This window comes from Populus trichocarpa, chromosome 18 (genome assembly GCF_000002775.5).
Source record: "Populus trichocarpa isolate Nisqually-1 chromosome 18, P.trichocarpa_v4.1, whole genome shotgun sequence".
NCBI classification, from domain to species: Eukaryota; Viridiplantae; Streptophyta; class Magnoliopsida; order Malpighiales; family Salicaceae; genus Populus; species Populus trichocarpa.
The window spans coordinates 12,888,819-12,913,758 of NC_037302.2; the positions used below are offsets into that span (position 1 = coordinate 12,888,819).

General features: G+C 32.7%; 3 protein-coding genes across 3 annotated transcripts; 1 reads left to right on the forward strand and 2 right to left on the reverse strand.

Moving 5' to 3' along the window:
- Nucleotides 1–2,619: 2,619 nt before the first annotated feature.
- LOC7493411 (uncharacterized) lies at nucleotides 2,620–6,634 on the reverse strand. The gene is made up of 5 exons (XM_002325113.4): nucleotides 5,957–6,634; nucleotides 4,897–4,933; nucleotides 4,434–4,670; nucleotides 4,313–4,360; nucleotides 2,620–3,224 (listed from the first exon to the last, which is right to left on the reverse strand). The coding sequence occupies exons 1-5, from the start codon at nucleotides 6,253–6,255 to the stop codon at nucleotides 2,970–2,972; spliced, it is 876 nt and encodes a 291-aa protein (XP_002325149.1). The 5' UTR covers nucleotides 6,256–6,634; the 3' UTR covers nucleotides 2,620–2,969.
- A 6,370-nt stretch (nucleotides 6,635–13,004) lies between these two features.
- LOC7493412 (uncharacterized) lies at nucleotides 13,005–13,406 on the reverse strand. Its single transcript, XM_024589574.1, has one exon. The coding sequence runs from the start codon at nucleotides 13,404–13,406 to the stop codon at nucleotides 13,005–13,007; it is 402 nt and encodes a 133-aa protein (XP_024445342.1).
- Nucleotides 13,407–20,812: 7,406 nt separating this feature from the next.
- LOC7493413 (putative cysteine-rich receptor-like protein kinase 20) lies at nucleotides 20,813–24,791 on the forward strand. Its single transcript, XM_024590187.2, has 6 exons — nucleotides 20,813–22,003; nucleotides 22,514–22,851; nucleotides 23,328–23,538; nucleotides 23,704–23,941; nucleotides 24,022–24,172; nucleotides 24,253–24,791. The coding sequence occupies exons 1-6, from the start codon at nucleotides 20,920–20,922 to the stop codon at nucleotides 24,562–24,564; spliced, it is 2,334 nt and encodes a 777-aa protein (XP_024445955.1). The 5' UTR covers nucleotides 20,813–20,919; the 3' UTR covers nucleotides 24,565–24,791.
- The last annotated feature ends 149 nt before the right edge of the window (nucleotides 24,792–24,940 follow it).

Sequence of the window (24,940 nt, forward strand, 5' to 3'; positions counted from 1 at the left end):
GGTATCTTATGTTTTTCATCCATCTGCCACAAAAAAAAAAAAAAAAAAAAAACAATTTGGTTGACCAAATAACTTATGTTTTTTTTCTCCATGTAAAATTGCGTTTTAAACATTGGTTTTGTAGAAGTTAAAAACTTCTTGTTTTTTTATTTATTTTACGTGAAAGAATTCATCTCACAATAATCTTATTTTTTAAAAAACCTATTTTTTAAAACAATAATCTTAATCCTATATATATATATATTTTATAAAACCGCAGGCACAAAAACAACCCCATTAGAGAATACAAAATTAAACATGTCTGCAGAAATTTGAAAACACGTGAAACCTTGTGAAAAGCAGGGTGCCTTTCTGAAAGTCAGCACGCTGGAACTATTTTCCTTAACTGTCAAGCTGGTCATTAGCAATAAACTATTTAAAAAAACTGCTGTACATTAGCAAGCAATGGTTGTGTCTAAGCAAAAATCACTTCAGCAGCTCCTGCTCAGATTAAAAAAATATTACTCCTTAATGATGACAAAGGGCAAGTGGGGCTGCATTAGCCATGTGCCTATTGTGTTTGCTTTTCCGACCTCTCATCTGGATGTTGAAAGCATATCGGTTTGAAATTAAGGAGTTTGCTTTTCCTGTAATTTTAGGTTTGAGTTTTATAATTACTAATATAATGATTATTGAAGATTTATATAGTAGTTAATTTTAAAACTCATAAAATTAATTGAAAAACACGCAAGCTAGTCCGAATACCATATTAATATATATATATATATATATATATATATAAAAGGATGACAAAGGGCAAGTGGGGCTGCATTAGCCATGTGCCTATTGTGTTTGCTTTCCCAACATCTCATTCAATCTTTTTGTTAGTCTTTTGTTTATTTCTTAGGATAAAGATTTTTGTTGGAAATTGTCTGACAATAATTGCTGCATCATCATAGAATACTTGTACCTATTTACTTGTATTATCTATAATCTAAATATGTGGGTCAATATATATATATATATATATATATATATATATATATATATATATATATATATATATATATATAACAAAATAATTCATATTTCTTAGAATAAGGATGTTCATTGTATTATTGTTGCTATTAATTAATTTTATGTATTATAAGGTTGTTTTTTTATTTGACAAATATAAAAAAGATGTAAAAGTACTTGGTCAAAGGGATAAAAACAAAGATTGAAAAAAAGATAATCTTAATTTTAAAAAAGAAAGACATGTCATTTTTATTTTCACTATCTCTCTCTCTCTCTCTCTCTCTCTCTCTCTCTCTCTCTCTATATATATATATATATATATATATATATATATATATATATATATATATATATATATGAGTTTCCACTTTTCATTTTTTTCATTTTGCATCTCTGCCTCGGCAGTAGGAATTTGTATTACAAGGGCTTTTTCTTGGCTCCCACAACCTCAATTAAAAAAAAGAAAGTTTGTATTTATTTATTTAATCTCTGAGTGGAGGGAGGGCCTTATGGGATGGTTAAAATCTCAAAGAAAAAGAGCATACTACAAATAATTATTTATGGGACAGGCCTTTAATAAAAGGTATGAATCTCACTGATGCAGTCAGTTCATGGCACATTTGCTTCAAGGCCTTTCGTTGCTTGATAATCTGAAGAAGATATAAGAAAAGTTTGACCATTTCTTTGGCCATAAAACTAGAGAGCACGTTGATTTGCCCCAAGGCTTAACAGAAGAATCGAAGAGAGTCTATATCGAGCCCGCCCTGGCTAGCAGATGGTTCCACTGTTTGAGGATGGCCCTTGTAATTTGGGCAAAACAAGATTGACCAGAAAAAATACAGAAAGTAAGCTTATCTGGGTTTGGAAGCATTTGGTCTGGTAAGATGTTGGGCCAAATTTAGAAGTTATGAAGGACACTATCTTGTTGGGGATTTGAGCCCTCCTGGAACTTGAACTTGAGCCTTGGATACTTAAAGAACTTCTTGTCCTTGATTTTGATCAGGCTGGTTCCTTGAATATTTTCTTTTCCCTGCTTCAATTTGCAACCACAGACTACTAGTCTAGATGTTTTTGTAGCAATTAAGGGTTAGTTTTGCTTGTATTGATACAATAATATTATGTGGTCCTCTAATAATCAATGTAACAGCTGCTCTGTTCTTGAAGGCAACCTGGAGTCGTTAAGAGCGATGCATTTCAGATCCTCTCAACTTGCGCTTTGTGTTCCTTGAAACTAACTAGAGCCACTACTTCGTTAGATTTCATGATATGAAGAACGTGCACTTAAATTCGTCTAAGAAACAAACTAAATCTCGATTAAAATGAAATTAATTCAAAAAGAACTCAGCTTCCGGCAATATCTGTGTATGCCAAAGCCACTACTCCCCATGTTCCTCACCACAATCACCTAGCACCAGCAACGGCAACACTACAAGCCCAGGAACTGCAAGGCTCGATTCATTGCCATTGCAAAGAAATATGGATGCCCTTCACTGCAAGAGTGTGTGTCTAAAGCGTTTTGCAAGGACTTTTAGCACTTGTACACAAGGAAGATGCTACCGCTGATGTTTATATGTTATAGGTGCAGAGACTTGCAATTGAAGACAGAACAGGTCAGTGATCGAGTTAAAACAAAACTAACCCATGTATTTGATTCTCTGGATAGTTGTTACAAAACCAGCTGTTATATTTTACAAGAAAATCCAGACCAGGCACATTTCTCATGATTTTTCTGACAGAATACTTCGACACAGCACTTATGAATAGTTACAAAAACTTGATACCTGTAAATGGCTACCTGAACAGTATCTGCAACAAACAAAGTATATTTCCTATTAATTCCTGATCTTTAGAAACATACTGGCAATAACATGCTTGGCCACCAATTGCAAGTCCATGAAGCAAGCATATCCAATCTCGGAACGGAGTCCTCTTGTAATAAAACTACCTGATTTGATGAACTGAAATTCAACTGGCTACCTTATTCCAAATCTTAAGCACTTGTTGTGTTTGACTTCAATACTTGGGTTCTGTGTGAGTTGCTTTGTCGGTTTAACAATGGAGATTTTCTCCATCGCATTTATGAACTTTCGTAAGTGCTTGATGTACTCAGGGTAAGTTTCCAGGTTGCAATGCCCACCACCTTTGACCCATAAGGGATCATATTTTTCCTTGGCAAGTTCCCACAGGCGCTTTCCATGGGATAAATCAACAATATCATCATTTGTTCCCTGCAAAGGCTCAACAGCAAATATCATCCATAATAGCAGCAAAAATTTACTAATTGAAGCTGAAACCAATAACAACGATCAACAGTATATAAAATAATCACAGATGATCCAACCATATCATCAGCAAGAAATGGTATCTGGTACTGAAAGATAAACAAAATAAATAATGTGGCATAGCGGTAATGCTTGTAAACTTGGCAGAGGAAGTTGTTAATGGCATTGACTAATGAAAGAAAATAATAGACGGCATTCATTCTAATTTCAATTGGTTTGAACCCTGTGCAAGCAGGGTTTCAATCGGCATATTTCCATATGAGGAGTATCATTCCAGAGAAGGCCATTGAACATAACCAGCTTCTTCGTCTAACAAGTCCTGTCAACTGGCAAAGGCACCTAGTAAGAGAGATTTTGGGGCAAAAAGTCCTAGGAACCCCCATGTATCTTGGGTTGGGTTCATCTCAATTCCCTGAATAAGCATATTTCAGCGTCTTACACAAAAATTCATTTACATCAAGTGTAGATTTACTCATGTACGGATCAATGGCAACAATAACTACAGTCATCCATTAAAAAATAATTATCAGCTGCTTTTACAAAACAAACTGTGGTAGTGGTCAGAACCAAATCATTTTTAAACGCTCATCGTATTTTTCTTTAACTTCCAAAATCATTCCCAATTCCTGAAACCAAGCACAGTTTCTAGTCGTTTAAAGCCTAAATTTCTTTCTTAGTGTTTCCAGTTTTGTTAAGATCTGCCATTCTTCAAACAGAAACTAGCTCTCTGTGCTCTGGCTATATATAAAATGAACATTAAACAGCTTGCAAATTTTTTTTTTTCTGTCACTGGAAGTCTGGAAGGGAAAGTAGAAAAATGTACTGAATTTCTCGACGGTAAGAAAATACTGGAAAAAAAATTACAGTAATGCCATGTGGTCTTATCATGAGAAGTAAATAAGCAAAAGTTTGGACAATTCTTAGTCCATGCGTTTTTCATGATCAGAATTACATGCAAATGGAAAAAACATTATGTGGAAACCAAGTGAAGAAGCTGGACAAGGTGGCCAAAATAATAAAAGAGAGAGACTTACATGGATAACCAGAACAGGGCAGCTGACAAGACGTATTTTGTCTATATTCTGTACAGATTAGATACAGAATCTTCAGTATCCAACAAACAAGAGATAAAATGATACCCAAAGCTAAAGTTACCTTGTAAATGTCAAACCAAAATGTCATCTTGACAGGACACAAGACCCTTATGCCTGAAAGAATTGCACTGTGAAGAACGACGCCTCTCAACTTCTGTAAACGAGAAGCCAAGTGCAGGGTAGGACCACTTCCAACAGATTGGCCATACAAGATCAAGTCTTCCTGCTTTATTCCATAATCCTTCTTCAAACAATTGTACACAGCCTCAATGTCATAGTATGTGTTGAACTCAGATGGCTGTTACAAATGCAGATAAACAATTAATCAGGCATGGCATAGCATAGCATTAGCAAGACAGTATGAGAGAGATAAAAAAAAAGTTGAACCACTAATATTAGATGCTGTTTTCTAGTTAAAAATTAGCCTTTTCAGGAAAATTCTGGGCAACTCAACGTTTGATTCAAGGAAAAAAAAAAAAAAAAAAGAACAACAAATGCATATTGATCTTATAGATTTTCTTCACCTTGCCGGAAGATGCTCCATATCCTGAATAATCATAGCTGCAAAAACAGCAAAACACAAAATAAGTAATGAAGCAAAAGTTCACAAGTTCAATTTTAAGCATGCAACCGGCAGAGCTATTTCATAAAAAAGCATTTGTATCCTGAAAGCATACCAATGTTACTGCAAGTAAAATTAATGTCCTACATCCCTCACGGCATGCACCCAAAACCAAACACACAGAACAAAATCAAGGAAATTTCAAGCTAAATTATAACAAGTCAAGACAAAAAAGGTCCATGTTAATGAGAATTGATGCCATAGTGACAACTCAAACCCTACAAATTCCAGCAAGATCATGACAAAAGCTGGAAATATCTTTTTGGGCTAGTATTTAAATCAGAAAACTAGAGATATATTTTCTTGTCTCTCTGTGTCAAGTCCATTTAGATTTCTTGTAAGGTCACAATAGAGAAAATGAAAATGCACATAATGATTACAAAGACAGCAACTTTCACAGACTGACACATGATATTATCCTTCATTAATAAAATTCACAGATGATATAGCTCCAAACATGCAAACACAAGGAACACCTCATAACAAGAAGAGAGAAAAGGTCTAAATGGCAAATCCACAATTCAAAGACACCGTTCTTTTTCAACAACGAAAGAAAAGGAAGGAAGGAAATCATAATTAGCAAACGGGTGCTAAACTAATTGCATAGACAGAAGACAAAGGGAAACTAGAAAAAGAAGGCAACAACAAAACCAAAAAACATAAGCAAACCACCTAAATAAGCCCAGAAAGATTAAATCCACAAAATGATATTCTTATTTAATCAATCACCAGAAAGGATACCATCAAATAAGAAAATTCATATATGTGTAATCAATCATCAAAGAAGAACATGTATAGATACATAAATAAACAAAAACAAATAACAGCACTAAATTTCAAGAAAATCACGAAACCCCAAGAAAAAGAAGTACTGAATCAATAGTCAAAACAACCACAAAAACTTAAGACAAGCCTGAAAACAAATCCAAAGAAGAAAAAAAGCCATACCCACCAAAACATACCTCATAATATTGACTCTCAAATGAGCTCTAAGCTCAATGAAAAGCTCATGCATTTGTCCAAGGTCAGCAGCATTTCCATGAGAGTACAAAACTGTAAATCTTGCAAAAGGGTGTTTCCAAAACGTGGCCACAATCTTGTTCCCAGGTTTAGTTTCCAACAAATGAACCTCCATGTTCTTGTCTGCAGTTACACCTGGTAACACCAGCCTCCCATCACTCTCTCTAAACACATCATACGTTGGAGGGTCTGGCGGGAAAAAAGCAAATTTTGCTGCCACACTTGACGTTACATTTCCCATTTATGTCAGCACACCGTTGTACCTTCCTTGTACTCTTATATTTAAGAAAAGACAATAAAACAAAGAGAGCAGAGCAGAAGAAAACAAAGCAAACGCAGTATAGATTTTATGATGACAAAGAATGGGTGTGAGTTAATATTGTCTTGGTGATTAAAAGAGGTTAAAGTTTTGAACTTTTTGTTTTTTTAGTCATGGTGTTTACAGGTTAATGTGAAGGGATCCGATCTAAGAGGGTGAGCTGGTGGTGGTGGTGGTGGAGGAGGGAACAGAAACCTATAAAAATGAATAATAAGGATTTTGAGGGTACAGAACATGAGAGAGAGAGAGAGAGAGATGTTTCTTTGTTTGGTTAATGTAGTTTAGTTATTGATGATGATGATGATGATGATGGAGTCATTATCTGTGGGAGAACTTTCCTTTCTATTTTTGACTGGATGCCCCTTGTTTTGAGATGATTTTACAGATGGACATTTCTGGCCTTTCGTTGTCTTCAGGTGAAGAATAATAATAAAAAATATAATATAATTAAATGTGTTTTATATTGTGGTAAATAATATTTTTTAAAAATATTTTTTCACTTGAAAAATATATTAAAATAATTTTTTTAGATTTTTTATTTTATTTTTTATATTATTATATTAAAATTATATAAAAAAACCACTAAAAAGACTCTTTTAAAATGTACTTAAACACAATTAAAAACACAATATCAAACACGCACTAAAACATTTAATTATATTTTTTTATTATAAAATACATAAATTCATTAAAAGATTACCTCAAATTGATAATAAATTCTTTTAAGGTTGAATATTTGTTTTTTTATTAGATTTATTTTATATTTCCTTCTTCATCCATCTAATAAAATACATTTTTATCTATTCTATATTTGTCTTCTCAACGCTAACCAAATATAAAAAAAATTGACATGCAGAATAGGTTTTTTTATATTATTATTTTCAAGTTTATCCAAAATTTTAATTTTATGATGAAGATTTCAAGTTTACATGCTTAGGTTGCGCTATCCTTGACTTTGAATTTGAAATCTTCGAATGACAATATTAATTAAATCTTAATAAATACGTTGCTACATTGAAATTGAATATCTATTTTATTAAAATACGAACCAGAGATTCAATAAAAAAACTCCATTCAAGTAGTATATTGTTATTGCCAGCTTGAAAAGAAGAATTGTCTCAAGAATCCAGTATAGTATTAGGATTCCATGTACGTGTATAGAAGTGCTCATGATTTCAGCATGGAGTACTAAGTTGTGTTTGGCTAACGAAATTGCCAATAATTGCATTAGTTACTGAGAGCATTGGGAAATGTGGTAGCACCCGTGTTTTTAAAAAAATTATTTTTTTTTGTATTTTTTGGATTGTTTTAATATGCTAATTTTAAAAATAATTTGTAAAAAAATAAAAAAAAATATTATTTTAATGCATTTCGGCATGAAAAGCACTTTAAAAAGTAACCACAACCACACTCCCAAATAAACTCATTTTACGTCTTGAGATTTCAAATTGGGTTTTTAAATGTGATTTTACTGTGAAAATAACAGTAGTGATTTTGTTTGTTTTTTTTAAGGTAATGTTTTGTATTGTGATAGTAATAGATTTTCAAATTATTTTTTATTTTTTAAATTTATTTTTAAGACTATCATATTAAAACAGTTCAAAAACATTAAAAAAAAGAAGAAAAGTTAATTCAAGAACACGAGTATGCCGCAAAAACAAATTCGAAGGCCAGATCCGTCTTTTTAAAGAAGAAAGAAGATATACTTGTGTGAGACCGCCATTTATCCATAAAGGTGGTGCAAGTGCCCTTAAAAGGATCAAGAACTCAAAATTGGAGAGGAAGGAGTATAAAAAATTAAAAATGGAATTGAGAGAGAGAGAGAGAGAGAGAAAAGTAAATCTAAAGCATGGCTGATGGACGGCTAAGATTTGGTCAAAGGCTGCTGGGGATATAGAGATAGGTTGAGGGTCAGAAATTGTCAGAGTCAGACATTCCCTCCTTAGCTTTGCTTTACTCAGCCTGTGTATATGTGCTTCCAACATTATGACACATAAGTGATAAAAGTAATTTTTATTTTTGTGTTTTAAAAATATATTTTTAATATTTTTAAATTATTTTAATGTATGGATATCAAAAATATTTTTTAAAAAATAAAAAAATATTATTTTGATATATTTTTAAATAAAAAATATTTAAGAAAATAACCGTTATTGACATTAGATATATATAATTTTTTTTCTTAGCTAAAATTTTAATAACAAGTTTTCATTGAGATTTTTAAAATAGTATGATATGTATTTATTAATTAAATATTTCTAAATTTACAATTAAAATTAACATGCATGCTACCAAACATAACCTAAATTACCCTATCTTTCCCCCCCTGAGTCTCACTCATTTCTATAACAACTGCCTTCTTGCAGCATTCAATGTTTAACCCTACACTTTACTACCTCTCCAGCTATCCTTAAAGCCTCCTTTAAGCTTTAATGGAGCTTTAAATGGCCAAAAGCTCAGTAGAGAATGGTGGAAATGCAAGTTTTTGTGAGGATAATTGTCTGCTGGTCCTTGAGTTGGGACTTGGGACCTTAGGTTTTAAGAGGGTGGGGGAGCTGAATCCATCCCTAAAAATTGAAAGTGAAAAAACATGAAAGGGCACCAAATGATGAACATCCATGGAGAGAAGGTGAATCATGAAAGGGATAAAGATAATATTGTTTGTCAATTGCTTGAAGAATGCAAATTCCAATTCCAAAAAAGAGATTGAAGAACTTTGCTTGTGAGCTAGGATAGGTCATCTACAAACATATTAATTAATTTAGTTACATGATAGTAATAAAAATATTATTTAACCAATTTTCATATACATCTCTATTTATTGCCTTCTCTTATTAGGTTTTAAATATGTTACACACTTTCAAACTAATGTGTTTGTAATTTTTTTAATTGTTTTGATGATCTGAAACTTTTAAGTTTGGTTTTATTTTGTACAGTTGCAATTGAATTATGTTTGTTAGCTAAAACTTTTAAGATTCTCAATTATTATCTGTTTTTTTAATTAATTAAAAATTATGTTAAGATTGAAGTTATAAATTATATTCAAATTTAAATAAATTTCAATTCAGTATGTTAAATCATTTTTAATGTAATACTAGCTTATATGATTCGCGCTCTGCCGCGAGTCGGATAAAAAAAATTCTAAAAAAAAATAATGTTTAATCGATGTAAACGTGTTTTAAAGAAAGAAAAAAACAATATCGAATGAGAAAAACCAATGCCGAATGATAAAAATAAAAAGGAAAATAAGTAAAAAAAGTGATGTCAACCCGTGTTAACCCTTAAAACCCGTGTCCTGAATAATTAATTTGATTGGAAGCACTAAACATGAAAAAACTACTAAGTCTAATTCCTAACAAATCAAATATTAAATGATGAAATAAAAAAAACCACACAAAAGGATCCAAAAGAAAAGAAACAATAATTAAAAGCCAAACGAATATGTGCAAACCCATTTAAGTTAATCCGTCAAACTCTTAAGTTAAATTATGAAATTAAGATAATCTTATAAAACGAATGACGAAGAAAACCATAAAGCTTATTCTTAAAAAAAAAAAAAACAACATCTAGTAATGAGATCGAAAAGAAAAATAAGTAAAAAAAACCTATATAACTAACTATCTGATTTATTGCTTTAAAGGATATTGAATGAATTTTACTCTTAAAAAAAAAATATAATCATACTCATAATCAAAATAAAAATAACAAATAAATCCCGTAGAAAAAACCATTTTACCCCTAGATTTAACCTCCTTGGCCGAATAATAAAAAATAAAATAGTCATTTCACTATCATTATCTACAATAATATCTAAGTGTTACAGTGTTTTGTGTTGATATAAATTAACATGGTAAATCAAACCCTTTTTCAAGTTTTCAGATTGGATCTCATAATTGACAAGACACAAAGGCGACTACTAGCATCCAGCAGTTCCTTAGTTTATGAAGTAAACTGAATTAAATAGCTCCACCATAGCTTTTCTTCAAAGGTTCTCCAATTTTTTTAAACACTTCGGTCCAAAGGCAAAGACTGGGTCAAAAAGAACACAGAATTCTTGGATTTTGGTGCCCTAAAAAAAAGAAAAGAAACCTAGGTCTTAAAAGATGACCAAAGATAAAAAAAAAGAAAAAAAAAGAAAAAAGAAGTAATAAACTATTTGCACATAGAAAGACAATTGTTTAGAAATCTGCTGAAAAAACAAACTTTGCCCACAAAATTATACCAAGACCAGGTGATGTGCTGCGACTTCCTTCAATATCTCAAGATTTAATATATGTTTGTGGAGCAAATGTGACCGAGTGCATGGGTTCTTAGCCCACAAATACATGATCAGCTAGCAGGCGTTATCTAGCCTCGGATAGTTCTTGACGAGGCTCCGAAATATTGACTTGAAAATTCATTTCATATGCCAAATCCGAGAAGTTAAAAAACCTAAAAAAGCTTCCACTATCTATTTTTTTTTATTAACATAATATTCGAATCAACTTGCGTGTATCTCAATTAATATCTCGGTTCTAAAATTAACAATCATGTAAACCTTTAATGACTAAAAAAAAACTCAAACTAGTAATTATTTAAAAAAAAACTCAAGACGTGACCAGTTAAACTACCTTTTAAAACACAATCTTTTGATATACGAGAAACTATGTTCAGTGAGAAAGATGAAAATAACAGGAGTATCTCCCTGGAGAAAGAAAGATCGGTCAACCTCATGGACCAAAGGCAGAGGGAAACTCTTGTTATGTGTATCCATCGGCATCCCTTTAGGAACAGAAGCCGTGGAAGGCAATTTAGGCCCCAACAAGATCCGACTCGTTAGGATCGAAGCTAGAGCGTTCAATATCCATACAGCTGTGGGCGGGAATGATTGGGTGGCAAAAGAATGTGGACATTTCTTGAAAGGTGTCTGGACGTGAAGCACAGTAAATAGTTGGCAAATAATGGGTCCATCTGGTTGCCAGAATGTCCATTGAAGATAATAGCGGATGAAATTAATATTTGATTGGTAAATCCAATGTATCGAAGCGGGACAGAATTGGATTTGCTTGGCGGGTCAACTTATATTTCAATTGATTTAAAAAACCCGAGTAAAATTTTATCGGGTCAAGTCCAAGATTTATTTATTTAATTATTATCCAAAACGATATTGTTTTATAATTGATTTAGGTTAATTTATTGATCTTGAGATGATCTGGCAACCCAGCTGTCAACCGAGTTCCACAACCAGTTGTTTTTAACAACTACAATGAAATGATTAAAAAAGTTAAAGAAAGGGAGCCATTTTAGTGTTTCCAAGGGAGCCATTCATAGAATTCTGTGTTTCTGTTCATTAATTTGAGATGCCAAGGAGAATAAAAGATTCAGGAAATTGTGACATGAGTGATCTCTTTATGACATTTCACATAACATTAAAAAAAAAAAAAATGTATATAGTTAAATATTTACTTGATTTTGAGGATAAGAGAGAGAATATTTTTAATGTGAAAAAAAAAATCATCACCTAGACTCAATTTTTTTTTATCAGAAAGCACAAAGATAATTTTATTGTTGTCTAAAATACATTTTACTATGAATTAGACTATAGTAAAACACCCATGACATTTAGATTTTTAGATAATAATGGACTCATTTGGTTGCTAAAATTATTTTGAATAATAATTTGGTTAAACTTGAGTGATTTAACGGGTCAACTCGTAATTTAATTGATTTAACCAAGTGAGACTTGATTGGATAAATTCCAAGATTTATATTTTTTAATTATTATCCAAAATAATATTGTTTTAAAATTCAACTAAGTTAATTTGTTCATCATGAGATTAACATGAACTCGGCCCTCAACCAGGTTAGATAACGGGTTGATTTTAACAACTACAATGAAATGATTAAAAATGCTAAAGAAAGGGAGTCATTTTAGTGTTCCCAGGAGAGCCATTCATAGAATTCTGTGTTTCTGTTCATTAATTTGAGATGCCGAAGAGAATAAAAGATTCAGGAAATTGTGACACGAGTGATCTCGTTATGACGTTTCACATAACATTAAAAAAAAGAAAAAGAAAAACAGTTTAAGTACATGGATCATAAATGTTTTCTGGATTAAAATTACCAAATTTATGATGATTTCAACTCTCCTAAAACGGGGCTGAAAAAATATACTGTAAGGGAGAAATAGCAGAGATTGCAATTAAGAGTTTGTTATGCTCAAATTGTTTCCGAGAAAGGTTTCCCTTTCCGCAACTCTCCTGTACTGGGAAAGTAACAAAATATTCTTAAATTTCCCCTGAAATTTACGCCTGTCAGCGCTAAATGAACACTGTGAAAAACTCTATCGATCCCTGTGCAATCCAAGAATCAAACAGAGAGTAAGAGTATTTATGTGAAGGCAATAAATCCACGTTTTGAAAATAGAATTTAAAGTTCAGCCAAACTAGAAACTGTTTGCTTCCTACTTTAAGCTGCAGGTGAGGATCAAGTCAGTGTCAAAGCCAGCGCTGGAGAAATACATTTAATCTGCAACCGAGTACATGTGCCCACCAAAGGATTCACAATTATTCACACGGAATCGGTGACAAAAGGCACTGTCTATCTTGCTATGGAGCAACACACAGCGATTCACAAGAGCTTGGTTCCACACAGCACTAGCTATTCCGTAACAGATTCAATTGCAGAGAAAGCTAATTGCCATGTCGAAACAATACATGCTCCTCTTCCAAAGCGGTCTCATCTCTAATAACAGAAACCCATGTTTCTGCAATTTTATCCACTCTTCCTTCCAGAACCTCCAATGAAGTGAATGCTCGCAATGTGCCTCCAGACTCTGGGGAAAACACTGAAGTTTCGTCATTCATAGAGTTTGTGTTGTCGGTTCCTTGTTCAACAACTAATCTTCGAGCTCGAGGAACTATGGCCCCATCCAAGTATACAGTCTTGTTAGCATCAACCACAGTCATTTTCTGAAGACCATCTCCATATGCTAGCTGTTTATGCATGTGACCAAACACAATTAAGGGGTGATACTCTCTTACGTGGGACATGGCTTGTGCTAGTTCTGTGCCAGTAGACACTTCAGCAAGCATGGTAGGGTAAAGTAGAATCCGATAATATAAGACGAATAAGTGCACGTTGTGTGTTTGCGCCAGAAGGTGCTCTTGTAAACATCATAGAGGCCATATAGTATTTTGTAACAGAGATTAATAATTTGCATGTTCACGTACGTGAGATGCTTTTGTTCCCTATCCGTACCGAGCTCCTCCAGGCATCAATTGCATCAAGCTACCTTGCACAAGCAATCATGTCAATGCAAGGAACATTCAGAAACTTTGTGGACTGGGATGGTGCCCAAGTTTATTGATCTATCAAAGCACAGATATTTATTACTACAAGCAGCTGAACCGGAGATCATTGCCCGGATCACCATGGTCGCCACCTCCAGACACCCAATCTTTCCCACGCCATTCAAGTTAGAACCAAGGCCTTAAAAGAAAGACCAAAAAGTGTCATAAAAATCAACAAATTTTTCCTGAACAACTTGTCTCGAAGTAATTTTGCTAGTTATACTAACGCAGGTAAGTCTATAGAATCTGATAATTTTGAGCAGTCAGTTAATAGGGAATTATTTGCCACTAGTGGATCATGCATAATTGTATAACAGAATCGTTTATGGACCAGTAAAGTAAAACTAAGTTTAAAAAGATGCATGTTACCAAAGAGCTGTATAATTTGAATTTATTTTTACCAAAGAATTTTAATGTGAAAGTTCTATTTTTGGTGAAATTGAGAAACTCAATATACTGAAATGAGAAAAATAAATGTCTCTGGTAGATTGATAAAAAGAAGGTGTAGTAAAATTGCAATTATCTCAGCCATGACAAGTTTGTGTACTTTAAGATATTATATTTGTAGATCTCTAAGACAATGGTTTAAGGTTACATATATCTTTCGGATCAAATCAAAGTCTTCTTCAACCTACACTTTTTTTTTTTAAAAAAAATTTCTCATGTGGTCATCTAATTTATAAATAGAGGATAATAAATTAATTTAAGATAAATATTTCTAACACCTCTTCGTATTTAAAAAAGCACTATAAAATATCACCTGGCTTAACAAAATAAGAAAAACACTATTATAAACAATTAATTTTAAAATTAATTGTCTACATATATGTTTATTCTATCATTTAATTATAAAAAAATATTTAAGTAAGTTATTAAACATGGATATATAAGCCACTAATTAAAAATATTTACTGTTTCAAAATTAACTTCTTACCTTTCTGGAATTACAAATGATCTAGCTAGGGGCAATTCTATTTTTGCATCTCTATGTTGGTTTGCGATTAAATTGTCTCAAAATCATGAGAAAACTGCAAAGGAGAACAATGAAAAGGGGCCAAATTAGGACTTTTTTTTTTTTATAAGAACGTTTAATGTTGAGTCTAGAAATTAAGGGAGACAGTTGCCCCTTTCCTTAACATTAATTAGCTTTGCCCAAGCTAGACCAAGAAAACAAGAGGGCTGGCAAAGTTTCTTATAAGAACCTTTAATGTTGAGTCTAGAAATCTGAAGAAACAAAACAAAACCTACCAAGAAGTAATTGCAATTGATACGACGCTGGCCCCCACACTCCATCTCCACGCAGTTGCCTGCCTCTTTCTCTCAGCCGTGCTGTTTGGTCTGCGTGTCTTGATGGGTCATGGATTTTTAAAAACCTCCCACATTTAAATACCATCATATGAAAATCTAAACCTAAAATTGAGCTATGTTTTCTCTACACCCAATCTTGCATTGAGCCGGAATACACTTCCACCCAACTCTAAATTGAGCCACGACGCGTCCAGGCCCAACTCTAAGTTAGGCCCGAACGCATCCACGCCCAACTCTAAGTTGAGTTAGGACGAGTTCACGCCCAACTCTAGTTGGGCTGAGGCATGTACGCGCCCAATTCCTCTTGGGTTCAGCATACAATTGGAACCAATTCCTCTTGGGTTCGGGTTAAAGCTGAATGCAACTTCTATTGGGGTCGACGTACCGCTAAACCCAATTCCTCTTGGGTTCAGTGTTACTCCTATTGGGTTTGGCGTACTGTTGAACCCAAATACACTTGGGTTTAATGTACAAGCTGAACCCAAATACACATAAGTTTAGCGCATAACTGAAAAGTAACCCCACTCTAAGCCTCCCTTACTCTAAGTTTAGGCTAGTGATTATGATACCCATCACATCCCATTAATTACAAACAAGTAGTTCATGCTTATATTAATGAGATGTGATGGTATCAACAGTATAATAATATTATTCTACCATTACGAGATTACATTTCTACCCCTCACATATCGTATGAAGCAAGTCAAGACATGGAGTATAAAAGGAAGCTTGAGCACACAAAAAAGAGGTTCGAAACCTTATGCTCTTAGACATAAACACATTTATTCTCTTCTTCCTTTACATCTACATCTTCTTCTTCTTCTTCTTCTTCTTCTTCTTTTCTATCTTCATAAAAGCTCATTAATACCTTCACTAATGTCTTTTTATCATACAAAATACCTCATACTGACTTGATCTTTGAAGGGTCCCCTAATAACACCCCTCGGGGATCTCTAAAAGACTTTATACAGACATTCATTTAAGAGAAGATTTACAACCCCATAAGATATCTATTAAAGAGGAACCTGATACAATCTGAAAGTGAAGGTCGTAGAACACACTGCGAATGATCTGCAAGGATCTCAAGAAATAATTCCTTCTATAATATTCCCTGTGATTTTTATAGCTTTATCAGGTCTAATATGATACTGGCAAAATCAAATGGCATAAATTTCCACACGCAACTGACATGTGTTCATATTACTGTAGACTGTGAGTGATTTTACTTTGTATTGCACTGTTTGGGTTTTGCTATCTATTAAAACACGGGGGAAAAATACTATGCATTTACTGTGGACACAGACACATTGCACTGCGGACGACACTGTAACACTCTGGGGGGCATTACCTTTGCTGTGTTTTTAGTCAAGAAGCTGCATTTTTAGTTAAGAATTGCAGCTACAGGTGTTGCCTTCTTTACCAAAAGTTGTTGGGTATGACTTGGCAACTCGACCCAACAGCCGGCTACCAAGCTAGACCCAAAACACTTCCAAAAGGTGTCAATAGCGTTGGATCTTGCTGCCTAATATGACCAAATAATGTTAGGTCTGGTTGGCCAGCCAGACCCAAATCGATTCCAAAAGGTATACCGATCTTGGGCCTGGTTGGACAGTCGGACCCAATATCCTTGGGTTTGGCTACGCAACCATACCCAATGATATTTGGTCTGTGAATTTTTCTCTTTTCTCTAATTTAGTTTTATTTTTCATACGGTAAAAAAAAAATTGATGAGATATTTTTTATATTGTACAAAAGTTGGGTGATGATAATTTTTTTTTTCATTTGAAGTAGAGTTAAACTTCTTTATTAAAACAAGTTTGTTTTTGCGTTTCAAAAATGCTTAAAAAAACATTTCAAATTTTTTTACCTTTTTCTTTAATTCAAATTAACATTTTTTTAATGTTTTTTATTATTTTTATGTGATGACACAGAAAAATAGATTTTATAAAATAAAAAATATTATCTCATTATATTTTTTTAAAAAAATATTTTAAGATATTTATAATTTTTTTTCTAGATATTGGGTCTGGCTTGGCAATATCATTGGGTCTAGGATTTCCAAATTTTTTTCATTTTTAAGATATTTTTAATTTTATTCTTTTCATCTTTAAATTATTTTTATTTTCTCGTATTTAATTTTTTTTCATGCTGTAAAGAGAAAATAAATTGATGAGACTTTTTTGATATTGTACAAAAGTTGGCTGGTGATGATTGTTTTTCATTTGAGGTTGGGTTGAATTTTTTTATTAAAGCATGTTTGTTTTTTCTTTTCAAAAAAGGTTTAAAAAAAATTTGGATTTTTTTTATTTTTTTCTTTACTTCAAATAAATATTTTTGGATGTTTTTGTATTATTTTGATGTGATGATATAAAAAATAGATTTTACAAAAAAAAAATCATCTCAATACATGTTTTTTTAAAAAATATTTTAGGATATTTCCAATATGACTAGGTCTAAGGTTTCTTTTCTTTTCTCTGATTTAATTTTATTTTTCATACGGTAAAGAAGAAATAAATTGATGAGACTTTTTTTATATTGTACAAAAGATGGGTGATGATAATTGTTTTTTATTTGAGGTTGGGTTGAATTTTCTTATTAAAACATATTTTTTTTTTCGGTAAAAAAAATGCTTAAAATTTTTTCAATTTTTTAACATTTTTCTTTAATTCAAATTAATATTATTTTATGTTTTTGTATTATTTTTATTTGATGATATAAGAAATAGATTTTAAAAAATAAAAAAATTTATCTCAATATTTTTTTTAAATTTCAATTTCTTGCTGGAGGCATGAATTGCTGCCCAATAGGACCCAATAGTGTTGGGTGCTGATGCATAGCTGGACCCAATAGCCATGGATCTTGTCTCCAGTAGGAAAATGGGGCCTAACGTTATTGGGTCTTGCTTGGCTGCAGGACTCAAAGCTAATGTGTCATGGGCCTGCCTCGGTAAAAGGTCTCAACTGCGTTAGGCCTTGCCTCGCAGCAGGGCCCAACAATGTTGGGCTCTACCTCGAGACGCACATTCTTTAGGCCTTGCCTCAAATTTAGGACCCAACAATGTTGGGCCCTGCATCCCAGCACGCCTAAGGCTGTAGACACCTGGCGCTAGGGTCTGCAGACCCGATCGCCGTATACAATTCTCTTGTGTGCTTTCTCATGACCCAATTCTCTTGGATCTATCGTCAGGACCCAATTCTGTTGGGTCCGTCGTCACGACCCAAGACTAATGGGTCCTGCGTCAAAACCTAATTTTCTTGGGTTCGGTATCGGGACCGAAGACTAATGGGTCCTGCATCAAGACTCAATTCTCTTGGGTGCAACGTTAGGACCCAAGGTTCTTGAGTCTTAAGTTTCTAAATATTATTATTTGTATTATAAATATTATTATTTTTATTATAAATAAAATTATTAATATTAAAAATATTATTATTTGTGCTATAAATATTATTATTTTTATTATAATTAATATTTTTATTTGTATTATAAATAATATTATTAATAAAATAATTAATAAATTTGACAAATATTATTATCAATATTGAAAAACAACCATAGTTGAAGGGTAAAAATAAAAATTATTATTATCATTAATAAAATTTTGAAAAACTATTATTACTATCGAAAAAACCATTTAAAAAAAAAAGATTAAAAAAATATAAGAATTTGGGTAGACAAGTTAAATATTATTATTAATATTATAAATATTATTGTTGGGTCTGACATTGCAGCCAGACGCAACACTTTTTTATCTTAGATTTTTTTTATATTTTTTATGAAAATAAAAGATTAGCCCGCGGCGTAATGCGGGCCACTTAACTACTGTATTCTCTGACTATTATATTATTATTATTATTATTATTATTATTATTATTATTATTATTATTATTATTATTAAGTATTACTCGTGGGTTTTGTCACTGTGCAAGTCTCCACCGTTCATCCTCTTATACATTACTGTGGATGAACTATGCAAATTTTTATATTTTTTCAATTTGGTTCTCAATTTTTTTTTGGCGATTTAGTTCTAATTAAAGATCAATTGATTTTGATTTCTTATGAAAATGTAAGATTGAAATAAGAGGGACCTGAATAAAAAAAAGGCGTTAAACATGGGTGACATGATATAAGTTTCGTAAAAGATACAATTTGGTCCTTGAACTTTAAAAATCATGCAAATTATATAATTTCAATACCTCAATATTTTTCCAATTCAATTTTGGTACAAAAATTTATTTTTTTTATTTTTTGGTCATTGGTTGAGAGAGGAGAGAGAGAGGTCGCCGAATTCCGACAGTAGAGAGAAAAAAATATCATTGATACCAATTTAGGCCACCAAAACAAATAATATTTATATTAAACGGTTCCAATTGTTGAGGGAAGTTCATATTATATATATTTTTTTACCTTTAAAGTTCATGAAAAAAAAAGATCTAAACTTAACTTGATTTTAGTTACTGGGGCAATTTTTTTAGTTTTTTTAGGTCATAAATAAATTTATCATGATTTTTATAATGTTTTATAGATGTTTTGGATAAAAAAAATAGATTAAAAAACAGGTTTTTTGATAAAAAAAACTTAAATCTCAATTTTCATGGACCACAATGATTAAAACCTTGGTAAATCAAACGACGTGTAGTCTCCCTCAATACACAACATGTTATTTAATTATTATTTTTAAATAATAAAAAATCCTTGTCCTCGCAATATTGTTACAAAACCCAATAGCTGTGGGGTGGGATATTTGAAGTTTCGCTGATTGAATTTTAGCACATCTACATATCCATTGACTTTTCTTTTTTAAGCTAGTAAAATATTGTGTGACTAATATTTTTTAAAATATTTTTTAAAATAATATTTTTTATTTATAAAAAATTATTTTTTATTATCACCGCATCAAATAAAAAACAATTTAAAAATATTAAAAAATAATTAATTTTAAAAAAATTAAAATTTTTCTTAAACACGCTTCTACACTGAAAAAAAAACCACATTTAAAAAAATATTTGAAAGTATAGTTGTGGTTGTTTTTCAAAATGTTTTTTTCTCATAAATATATTAAATTTTTTTAAAAAAATTATTTTTTATATCAATAAATCAAAATTATTTAAAAATATTAAAAATATATTAATTAAAAAAAATAAAAAATTTAAAACTTTTTGTAAATATTTTCAAAATATATAAAAAAAAAGCACCCTTAATAAATGCCTGTATCATCGATATTAATCGACTTGTCAAGGACAAGGACAATACAATTTCCTGGCATTAACGCCTTGTGTTTGGTATATTTCACTTTCTCACTGCCGACCAACTTTATTATCAGGTCCTGGTAGTACAGTCGGTGGAAATTGTGTTTTTAAAATTTTAATTTTTTTTATTTAAAATAAATTTTTAAATATTTTTAGATCATTTTAATATACTAATATCAAAAATAATTTTTTTATTTTAATATATTTATAGATAAAAAACACTTTAAAACACTACCGCTATTACAATGCTAAATATATCCTAAAATAATTCTGTAACGATTGAGGTGTCTTAATTAAGTTTCATTTGAGTTAACAACAATTTTTTAAAATTTTATTTTAAAATAAAACTGAAATTACTATTTTTTTTTAAAAAAATACAAAGTTTTAACAAGAGTCTAGTTTAAACCATGTTTGAGAGTTTAGTAAATATTATTTTTTAAAATATTTTTTATTTTAAAATATATTAAAATAATATTTTTTTAAAAATATTTTTATTATTGAAATCAATAAATTAAAACAATTAAAAAAACATTAAGAAAATATTAATTTAAAGTTTTTTTTTAAATAAAATAAAAAAGCATGGCGGAACCGAGACATACGGGAACTTGGTAACGGTGGCACTGAGAACCGAGTCCTGACTGGAACATTTACATGCTTTTGTCTTTGTACATTTGCCTTGTATTTTTACCAAGCAAGCTCCAATGGCATCGAGAATTACTATCATCATCCTCTTTCATGTATTTCTCTCTTTAAAATTGCATACTGCAAAAGCACAAGCATGGATCAAAGCTGGCTATTGGTTTTCTGGCAGTGACCTCCCAATTTCTGACATAAATTCTACCCTCTATACTCACCTTATTTGTGCTTTTGCTGGCCTTAATTCATCTTCGTATCACCTGTCTATCTCCTCCTCAGATGACCAATTCTTCTCTGCCTTCACAAACACCGTAAAACAGAAGAATCCATCGATCACTACCTTACTATCCATTGGAGGAGGAAGCGCAAACTATTCAACACTCTCTGCAATGGTAGGCAATTCTACTTACAGGAAGTCTTTCATAGATGACTCAATAAAAATAGCGAGGCATTATGGCTTTCAAGGGCTAGACTTCAGCTGGGTTTCGGCCAACACAAGCGATAACATGGACAGTATGGGTACCCTCTTCGAAGAGTGGCGTGCTGCTATTGCTTTGGAGAGAAGAAAGTCTAGCCTGTCAGAACTCATCCTGACAGCAGCGGTTCAGTACTCGCCAAGACTGGATTCCGGGAGTTTCCCTATAGACTCTATACGGAAGAATTTGAATTGGACTCATGTGCTGGCTTTTGACTACTACATGCCTACATGGGCTAAATTTACGGCTGCTTTTGCAGCTTTGTATGATCCTGATAGTGATGTTAACACTGATTTTGGAATAGCAGCATGGATTAATGGAGGATTACCGGCTAGTAAGTTGGTTTTAGGTTTGCCTTTCTATGGTTATGCGTGGAAACTTGCAAACCTGAATGAAAGTGCCATTGGCGCACCAGCAACGGGACCAGCCGTTACAGAAGATGGAGACCTGAGCTATAAAGATATCAATAATTATTTCAAAACAAACGGAAGAGTTAATCCTATCTACAATTCCACTTATGTGGTAAATTACGGCATCGTAGGGCCAGCTTGGATTAGTTTTGATGGTGTCGATGTTGTTAGAACTAAGGTTTCTTATGCCAAGGAGAAGGCCCTCCTCGGATATGTTGTATGGGAAGTCTCTTATGATGACAACTGGGTACTCTCTCAAGCAGGTATGGGAATGTTCTAAAGCCACCAAATGGTTTTTTGACCATCGTGATAACAATGATGTCAAGAGGTTGGCCTTGATTGATTAATTTGATTGTTAATGTGCAATATATAGAGAATCTTGCCAGATATTCTTTTTATCTGAATTCTTATGAATTCCTACTTGCTTCAGGGTAAAACCAAAAGGCCATCATCAGCTATTTGTCATTAAGGCTTGTCATATATAATGCAGGATTGTGTACCTACTTGCAGTTTTTTTTATTCTTTTGTGTGTTTAGATGGTTGGATATTGTCTGCCTATATAAATTCGACAATTGGTACCATCTGGCTGCCAAAAATAATGATTTATCATCCTTGAATAATCTGTGATTACATTTTTTTTATGCAAAACATCTGCATCATTTTCTTTTAAATCTTTCTTGAATAATCTTTTATCATCCTTGAGTAATCTTTTAAAATTTACTGGACACAGACAATTCTGATCACTAATTCACATAATATGTTTATGTCCTCAGCTGGGGCGGTTGACTCAGCTGGGGGGGGTGACTCAGGTGGAGGGGTTGATCTCAAACACGAAGGACGACCAAAATCCCGTATATTGATTATCATCTTGACAACAACTGCTGCTGTTATTATTCTACTGGGCTTGGCATTTTATTTCATAAGAAATAGAATCCTCAAATCAAAGAGTAAAGAAACAAAGTTGAAAGTAAATAATGCGGCGGCAGCAGGCGACTTCGACAGCAATAATCCTGATCTGATAGTATATAGTTTGGCAGATATTGAGAAAGCTACAGACCAGTTTGCATTTGAAAATAAGCTTGGGGAGGGCGGATTTGGCCCTGTTTACAAGGTAATTAACTAATTATTCTTTATTGGTTACAATGGGACATTACTCTTCAACTCATGATGCTATATTTTGTTGAGGATTCGTGGAGGTATGCAACCATTTGCAAGAATGGACTGTGATTAAGCATTTCTAGAGACATGCACCACTTGTGAAAATGGAGTCATTAAGTGTCTGTCTCCTGCCATTTAGAAAACTGTCTCTTTTGCAGGAGATTAGGATAAGATATGCTTATCTTTATTGGAGATAACTTTCAAACTGTTGAATCAGGAAGATATAGGAGGCATATTCAAGATAACTTGCAAACTGATATTGTGATAAACTTGTATACTCGAGATAGACTTCAATTCTATTTTAACTTTCCAGTAGCTTAAATATAGGAGAAGATATTGTGATAAACTTGTATACTCATTAAAATTCTTCAAGCATTCAGATTTCAGTCTTTGAGTGAAAGAAATTAGCATGACATTCTGTTTTTCCAGGGTGTCTTACCAGGTGGACAAGAAATAGCAGTGAAAAAACTTTCGAAATCCTCTACTCAAGGATTTGATGAATTCAAGAATGAGGTTATGCTCACTGCAAAATTACAACATGTAAATCTCGTGAAAGTTTTGGGATTTTGCGTTGAGAGAGAAGAGAAGGTGCTGATCTATGAGTACATGCCAAAAAAAAGCCTGGACTCTTACCTATTTGGTTAGCACTCAGCATCCTTTTATGCTTGGATTTACATAAATAAAAAAAGATTTGAGTGTGATTTAGTCTTTTATTGCATTACAATTTCCGACATTCTTATGGATGTTCTTGTCAGTAAGATCGAAAATGCTTATAGCCTTGATAGTTTGTTATCTGATATGACAGATCCGATTAGGCGATATTTGTTGGATTGGAAGAGAAGGGAAGAAATCATTGAAGGGATTACTCAAGGCCTTCTATACCTCCAAGAATATTCGAGACTGACAATTATCCACCGAGACTTGAAAGCCAGCAACATTTTACTGGATGGGGATATGAAGCCTAAGATATCTGATTTTGGTATGGCTAGAATTTTCACAAAAGATGAACAAGAAGCAAACACTAGCCGGCTTGTTGGGACATAGTAAGCATCATGCACAAATTCATTTCATACATAAATTATTTTTGAAAACTTAACATTGTGAATGAAATCATCCTGTGCAGCGGTTATGTTCCTCCGGAATACGTCAGAAACGGCGTGTATTCCATAAAATCTGATGTTTACAGTTTTGGAATAGTACTACTGCACATCATAAGCGGCAAGAAGAATGGCTCTTTGTATGGTTCTGATGAAACTTTAAGCCTCCTAGAATACGTAAGTTTCTTGATAACACAACTGACGATATTTTAGATTTTGCATTTGTCATGCATGATTATGATTTTTGTTAATTGCAGGCTTACGAGCTGTGGAAAGATGGTAAAGGCATGGAGATCATGGATCCATCGCTGGATGATACATTGTCCTCTTGTAAATTGATCAAATGCTTGCAAATTGCACTGCTATGTGTCCAAGAAAATCCTATTGATAGGCCGTCTATGTTGGAAGTTTCTTCAATGCTAAAAAACGAAACTGCCATTGTGACCATTCCCAAAAGGCCTGCTTTTTCTGTGAAGACAGATGAAGATGACAAAAACAGACCTGAGCAATTGCACTTAAAGATTTGTTCAGTTGATGATGCAACAATTTCGCAAGTCGTCGGGCGATGAGGAAGTACTTTCTTGCAGACGCTTTAAGCAAATGCTAAATCTGTTTACAGACTTGAACAGCAAGCTCGTTGTGTTTTTTCTAGATTATTATCAGAAATTTACAGTAAAAGTTTGACGGCATGCACATTGTTAATGGAATCAAACAACTCCGAGGCTTGCCTCTGTAAGAATTGATTCAGGATTTGCAACTTAACTATAATGCCATGCAATATGCCTCTTTCCACTAAGCAGTTAGTTCTGAATAAATTTGCTCACTGGCTTCATGTCTTGGGACAACTTGCTATACATAAAGTTATTGTCACGACCCGAATCCCGGGTCCGTGACCGGCAACGCAGGAGCGGTGCTGGAAGGACACCCCGCCCGCGCTAAGCCTCA

Coding starts and splice junctions, on each gene's coding strand:
- LOC7493413 (XM_024590187.2), top strand. CDS start 20,920: ATGGCATCGAGAATTACTATCATCATCCTCTTTCATGTATTTCTCTCT. Junction 22,852..23,327: donor GATTTGGCCCTGTTTACAAG/GTAATTAACTAA, acceptor CTGTTTTTCCAG/GGTGTCTTACCAGGTGGACA. Junction 23,942..24,021: donor AGCCGGCTTGTTGGGACATA/GTAAGCATCATG, acceptor CATCCTGTGCAG/CGGTTATGTTCCTCCGGAAT.
- LOC7493411 (XM_002325113.4), bottom strand. CDS start 6,255: ATGGGAAATGTAACGTCAAGTGTGGCAGCAAAATTTGCTTTTTTCCCG. Junction 4,671..4,896: donor ATGGAGCATCTTCCGGCAAG/GTGAAGAAAATC, acceptor CATTTGTAACAG/CCATCTGAGTTCAACACATA. Junction 4,361..4,433: donor TTTGGTTTGACATTTACAAG/GTAACTTTAGCT, acceptor TAATCTGTACAG/AATATAGACAAAATACGTCT.
- LOC7493412 (XM_024589574.1), bottom strand. CDS start 13,406: ATGCTTGCTGAAGTGTCTACTGGCACAGAACTAGCACAAGCCATGTCC.